Source organism: Rhagoletis pomonella, unplaced genomic scaffold, assembly GCF_013731165.1.
Source record: "Rhagoletis pomonella isolate Grant_MI unplaced genomic scaffold, Rhpom_1.0 Rhpom_scaffold_00001, whole genome shotgun sequence".
Lineage (NCBI taxonomy): Eukaryota > Metazoa > Arthropoda > Insecta > Diptera > Tephritidae > Rhagoletis > Rhagoletis pomonella.
In genome coordinates, this window is record NW_023458555.1 from 84,996,152 (window position 1) to 85,003,483 (window position 7,332).

General features: G+C 42.4%; 1 protein-coding gene across 1 annotated transcript; it reads right to left on the reverse strand.

Moving 5' to 3' along the window:
• On the reverse strand, positions 1-6,584 carry LOC118748359. The gene is made up of 2 exons (XM_036482736.1): positions 6,391-6,584; positions 1-489 (listed from the first exon to the last, which is right to left on the reverse strand). The coding sequence occupies exon 2, from the start codon at positions 487-489 to the stop codon at positions 4-6; it is 486 nt and encodes a 161-aa protein (XP_036338629.1). The 5' UTR covers positions 6,391-6,584; the 3' UTR covers positions 1-3.
• Between the last annotated feature and the right edge of the window lie 748 nt (positions 6,585-7,332).

Sequence of the window (7,332 nt, forward strand, 5' to 3'; positions counted from 1 at the left end):
TAGTCAAATTCTATTAAATTGGCGCTCATGTCCTCGACATGCCGGCCCGCCTGCACCGGTGCAACGTGCAGCAACTCCTGCAACTTCTCGAGCGTCACCCTGGCCCGGTCGAATAAGTCCCGAATGCGCCGTTGAACTTGGTGGCGGCCACCTGGGGCCCGACTTGCTGGTGATTTGACCACACGGCTGGCGAGTGTGGATGGTCCGCGGGGGACTTGTGTACGTGGCTTGGCGATGGCGTTCCGGTGGCGATGCCGTTGGACGATGCAGCATGGTGTGGTATGCCATCCCACACCGGTGGCAGCTGTCAGCTGAGCTACATGCGCCTGTGGTATGCGAGGTGGCCAAACAATTAACACAATATTTCTGTATTCGCGCGGATTCATACCGCTCATCGGGCGTCATAGCGCGGAACGCGTGGCAAAATCTAAGCGGGTGGTAGCGGCAGCACAAGCGGCATTGGTTGACTTCCATTTCACGTCTGTCCATCTGTGGAGAAACCGTCGAAAAAAATGAATTAGTCACGTAATTTTTAGAGCGAACTGGGGGTGCATATATGGGAACTAGAGTGGGTGACAGCATGAAGGGCGGATAGAGAGATTCTACAGAGTGGGCAGTAGACATAGCTTTGCAATATTGCGCGTGATGGTTCCGGCTTGGGTGTGAATATCCGCTACGCGAACATTTGCATCTTGACCTGGGTGAAGTTTCACAACGCGCCCGAGTCTCCACTCGTTAGGTGGTAGAAGGTCGTCCTTGACTACAACGAGGTCTCCTGCCTTAATGTTAGGTTCTTGTCGCTTCACTTATGCCGTTTGTGGAGTTCTTTTAGATATTCATTTTTCCAGCGATTACTGAATAGCTGATGAATAACCTTCAATTTCTTCGTCAATGAGAGGGTTTCCGAGTGGGGTTCAGGCAAAGAGAGTAGTGGGGCACCACGTAAGAAATGTCCTGGCGTTAACGCCAACAGATCAGTGGGATCCTGAGACATTGGGGAGAGCGGCCTTGAATTCAACACCGCTTCAATTCGGATAAGTTTGAAGGTGAACTTGTGATTTCCTGCGACCTTCGTAAAATGAATTTTGAAGCTTTTTACAGCAGCTTCCCATAGCCCGCCCATGTGAGGAGCATATGGTGGGATGAACTGCCATGAGAATCCGTGGGTTGCGTATTTTTCAGCGATATCAGTAGCCGATTCTTTGAGAAATTGGGAGAATTCTCTTTGCAGCGTTCGCTGCGCACCTACGAAAGTTTTTCCGTTGTCGGACATGATTTTATTGGGGATTCCACGGCGGCCGATAAATCGGGTGAAAGCTGCTTTGAACGCTTCAGTGGTCAGACTTGAGCATAATTCTAAGTGTACTGCTTTGGTTGAGAAGCACACAAATACACACATACGCCTTTGCGTGAGGAGCTCGTCGGAGGGTAGATGTGTTCACAAGAAATGGTCCAGCAAAGTCAACACCTGTGGTATGAAAGGGGAGTGTATAGGTAGATCGTTCAGGGGGGAGCGCGGCCATTATCTGTGAACGCATCCTTTGTTTATAAATTGTGCATACCTTGCACTGAAAAATACATTTTTTTATCTTTTGCTTCAACTTGGGGATATAATATTCTTGCTGCACCATTCGAATCATTAGTTGTTTGTCAGCGTGGAGAAGAGTTGTATGGAGGAAGTCGAGCAGCAGAGCACAGAGCTTGGAATTTTCTGGAATTATGATCGGGTGACGTTCATTGTAACTGAAAGCTGCGTAAGCTAAACGTCCATTCACGCGCATAATTCCAGCTCGATCCACCATCGGATTCAGAGTCAGTAAAGGGCTTTTTTTGCTAATAGATTTCCCTGCATTTAATGAGCTGATTTCGTTGATATAGTACTGGCTTTGGGTCTGACCGATAATGCGTAGTTTGGCTTGATTTATTTCCTCGTGCGTTAAGGGGAGAGAAGTGGGTATCGGCTGTTTTCTCGCTGCGTTTATAAACCGATGCATAAACGCGATTACTCGCAATGCTCGAGCAAAGGAGGAAAAACGCTCAAGTATGTCCACCGATTCAATCGTGTGCAGGGATTCAATACGTCGTTGTTCTGGGGGTGACGTATGTGGAGATGGGTTTTTTGGCCACGAAGTGGGGAGTTTTTGCAGCCATTCTGGGCCATTCCACCATAATGCGCATGTCGCGAGATCTTGGGGATGGCATCCGCGGGTACCCATCCATAGTTGCTGAAGGAGCATTTTGGCGGAAATCATTACTGGCGTTAGCCATCCTGCCGGGTCAAACAATTTCGCTACCGCTGATAATATTTGCCGTTTTGTCCTCGAGGTGGCAGCGGGAACAGGATCGTACGTGTAAGAGAAGGAGTCCGTTAGCGCGTTCCATTTTATGTCTAGCGTTTTTGTAGAGCTAGTGTCCTGAAACTGGAGAAAATCAACATCAAGGACCTCGGAATCTGGGACTGATTCCAGGATTTTTGGGTGGTTTGAGGTGATTTTTCGTAGTGGAAAGCCTGCAGATTTTAGGGCGTCTTTAATTTGAGATAATGAGCTTATAGTGGACTGTATATTATGCCCGCCTGAGAGAATATCGTCCACGTATGTTTCGCGTAGGAGGATATTGCTGGCGAGCGGGAATTCGTCTTGACAATCCTGCGCTAACTGATGAAGCGTACGGATTGCAAGATAGGGAGCGCAATTGACGCCAAAGGTGACTGTTTTCAGCCTAAAATCTTCTATGGGCTTATTTGGAGACCTACGAAAGACGATTCTTTGGAAGTCTTGATCTTCCTCGTGGACAAGAATTTGGCGGTACATCTTTTCGATGTCGCCATTAAAAACAAACTTGTAGAGGCGCCATCGGAGAATGACGAGCATCAAGTCGTTTTGAAGGGTTGGGCCAGTGTATAGTACGTCATTGAGGGAGTTTCCAGAGTGGGATATTCTGGAGGCATTGAAGACTACGCGTACTTTTGTTGTTTTGCTGTCGGGTTTTATGACAGCATGGTGCGGTAAATAAAAGGAGAAGTATTTACCGTCTTTGATGACTTCTTGGGATGAGCTGGGCTCCATATGGTCCATGGTGATGTATTCTTCCAGAACTTCTGCGTACTTTTTGCCAAGGTCGGGCTTTTTCTCCAGATTCCTTTCGATGCTGATGTACTGCTGCTGCGCTGCTAGTCGAGAGTGACCTAAAGCCATTGTGTCTGGAAATTCGGGTTTGACGGGTAATTTCACCGTATATCGTCCGTCTGCCTGCCGGGTTGTCGTGCGACGATACAGGTCCTCACAGAACTCCTCCTCACTGGAACGGGGTTGAGTGACTGCTACTTCCTCCTGTTCCCAAAACTTCTTCAGTAGTGAGTTTAAAGATTCATCCTGGGGTTCGGTTACCTGGGTGGTAAAGGTGGAGATCTTCTCCTGGATTGGGCCGCTCAGAATCCATCCAAATATCGTATTCTGCGCTATGAGACTTCGGGGGATTAGGTCACTGCCGATTACCATATCTATCTTATTTGGGGTGAAACAGTTGGGATCGGCAAGCCTTAATCGTTTTATCTCTTCTAAGTTAATATGAGAGATATTTGAAGTAGGGAGAAAGTGGGTCAATTGGGGCAAAATAATGGCTTGGGTCTTTATTTCTTGGCTTCTATCTGTTGAGCACAGTGTGATTTCGCACATTTTCTTTGAGTTTTGCACCACCATGCCACCCATGCCAGAAATCTCGAATAGAGCATCTGTCATAGGTAAGCGCAAGAGTTTTTGTATCCGGGATGATACAAACGTTTTTTGTGAGCCTTGATCCACCAGAGCGCGAATATTATGATATTCGCCATCACAATATATAGGTACTATCGCCGTTGGGAGGAGGGTTGTGACGTTAGTACTCGAAAAATGAGACGACACTTTATTTACGTCGCTTTTCTCCGGTGGCTTATGTGTCGTATATTTTGAGCAAGTGGGCGCTTCAGTATCCGTATTAGTCTGAGTCGATAGCTGACTCGTTGTTCGCTGGGGTTTTGAATTGGGTTTTGGTTGCTGGGTTTTTGCGGGAAGTACAAAAGAGAGTGATGTTTTCTTTGGCAGTATACACAAGTGAAGCTGCTTGTACAATCACTCTTTAAATGGGAGTAAGAAAGGCAATTTTCACAATAATTGTTCTCTCTTATGAATCTTACACGGTCAGATACGGACATTGTTTTAAATTTAACACATGTCTTCATGGGGTGCCTTGAGTTGCAGAGTTTGCATGAGATCGGCTGATTTAGATCTACATGAAAATTTTGAGTTCTACTTTTATTAATGAACGTCGAGTTTTGGTTCATCATTCTGGGTGTAAAATGTGGGGTAGGGGGTTTTAGTTTGCCTGGCCGATATGCATGTAGTCTTTCTACTACTTCATACCGGCTCGTGAGGAATTTATTCATATCTGCCCAAAGTGGTAACTCTTTCCGTGAGCTGAGTGATTGCTCCCATAGAGATAGAGTTTCACTGGGCAATTTTGAAGAGCATAAATATACAAGGATGGGGTCCCAATTGCTGGTTGGGATTCCTTGCGCTGAGAGGGTTGACAGGCAATTATTGATAGTGGACTGAACTTTTTGGATTTGTTCACCACTTTCTGTATATATGGGGGGAATATTGAATAACGCTTTTAATTGGTTATCTACCAATATCCTACGATTCTCGTACCGTGACTTTAAGGCATCCCAGGCAAGTTCAAAATTATCGTCAGTGAGAGGGAATTGTTTGACTATTTGTCCTGCCTGACTTCTGGTTTTTTTGCCGTAAGTGGTATAGTTTCTGGGCTGGTGTTAATTTGGGGTGATTTTTATAGACTGCCGTGAACATATCTCTGAACGCCGGCCAGTCTTCGTACCCACCGTGGAAAATTTCTGTATCACACGGTGGTACCTTGAGGAATACTTCTTGGGAGTTCGAAGTTGGGGTGGAATTTGTGGTGGGAATGGTGCTTGTTTGGGACTGGGAATTTGCCCCGAGAAGTTGTAAGCCGTCTAAAATTTGCATCTTACAGTTCTCATAACTTTCTGAGCACTTATTATATTTTTGCTCAATTGATCCGCTAGATTCAGCGAAGTGCTCAGAGCGGGATACTGCTCTATATGAGCTTATTAGAGCATCCCATAACTTGTCAAGTTGCTGTAACTTCACATTTAAAAGCGTTTGGGTGTGTTCGCTTATAAGGGTGCTGGACCATATTGAATAAAATGACTCTAGCCTATTACTATCAAAAATGAAGTCCTGAAGGCTTGAGTCAGAATCAGTGGGAGATTTCTTTTCCATTTTGGGTTCTAAAGAGGTAATTGGGGGAATTCGGAGTAAACCGTGAGTGAAAGGGTGAAAAACGTAAAAATATTTTTATCTTGTCTTGAGATACCAAGATGTACTCAGCAACTTCTTATTTTTCAATTTAAAATATTGATTTGCGCTACTTTTTAACGTTTGATAAATTTTTTTTTTGTGTGGTGCTATTTTTATGAGCCCTACTGTATTTACCTTGGTGCTATTTTCTACGTACGTAAGTAAATGGGTATACCGTTTGTCTTTTCGGCTTGTGAGTATGTACGTATGTATGTATATATATTTATATGTAGGTATGTCGCAAATTTGTAGCAGAATCGGATTTTTTTTCCACTTTGAAACTGGGGAATCTCTATGGCATAAGTGGAAGAAGGAGACAAGAGACAAGCGATTTTAGTTTCTTTTCGGGTACCAAGAATTAAAAGCAAATTAATTGCAAACACAATTTCGTGTGTTATGCTTCTGGGTCGTGCGTATATGTGAGTATGTACATATGTATGCCTGAAACAAGTGGTTTCAGAGTAATAGCGGGGAACTGAACAAACGGTGTACCGTATGTAGCTATGTACTTCTTTAATATACGTGCGTGACTTGGTGGAATTTTCTACTCTCGTATATATAAGTACATATGTAAGTACGTGTATCGTACGGGACAAATGAGCTGATATATATATCTGGATTAGTAAATATTTGCTTCGCGCGCAACGCTAGAACTCACATATATATGTACATACTATGTAGAAATTTCGGGACTTATGTATGTGAATATGAGGGGGCAGTGAAACTGAGATTGGGTAAATATGTATGTAAATTGTATTACGTATGTATATTTTATGGCGGTTTTTTTTTGTTTTGAGAAGGGGAAATGTGATATTGCGCGGGATTATATACTTTTATTTATGTACATATATGTCGGGATATATGTATTCTTGAGGAGATATGACTTTAGTTGCGGTAAATTAGAAGTTCAGCGACTTCAATTTACCGTACTGGGGAACCGCTAACAAATTTACATACGTAATATATGTATATTTTTATGTGCAAGTTTAGGGTAGTGAAATGGTGCACTTACTTGCTTCCTGGGTACCACCTGTTTTTTTTTTGTCGGGACTGTACCGCCTGAAATGGCCTGTTTCCTGTCGCTGCCGTTGCTGCTATCCGCTTTTGTTGTTGGTACTGGGGTCTTCACTGCCGCTAAGCCGGTTTTTGATTCGCCTCTTCCCTTTTTTTGTAGGGCCTTTATTTTTATTTCAGCAGGTACCGTTTTTTTTTAAATTTAATTTTATATATATTTTTTTCAGCTGTGAGCTTTTTTATTTAACTATGCAGCTCTTTTTTCGATATCTTGGTCTTTTTTTCCAGCAATTTTTTTTTTTTTTGGTAAGTAGGTACGCACTTTTTTCGCACACTTTTTTTTCCAGTATTCAGCCTTTTGTTTTACTTTATTTTTCAAGTACACTTTTTGCCACACTTATACGCCTTTTTCGGTTTTTTTGTTTTTTTTATAGATTTTCTTTTTTTTCCAGGTAATTGTTTGCTTTTTATTGAACTTTCTTTTCTTTTCAGGTGTTTATTTGCTTTTTAATGAATTTTCTTTTCTTTTCAGGTATTTATTTTCTTTTACTAAATTTTTCTTTTCAGGTAATTCTTCTTTTATTTTCAGGTAATATTCCGGTAATCGCTTTTTTAACCTTTTTATTTTCAGCTTTTTCCACGTTTTTCCTTCAATTCACCCCCTTTTCCTTTTCCACAGTGCTTTTATTTAATTTTAATAATTTTTTGTATGACGAACCACCCTAATGCTCGTTTTGAGGTGCCGCTATATAAGAGTTGGCTGTTATTTTTGTTTTTGTTTCACAGTATATATATATGTTAATTTCTCAATAGATTTAGGTATCAATTTTATAAACTTTTTGTTCACTTCACTTTATACTTGCGTTTAAATTTGGTTTTTCTGTAATTTTTATTAGTTTTTCCGCTATTTCTTTATATTTGATTGTTTTTCACTACCGCT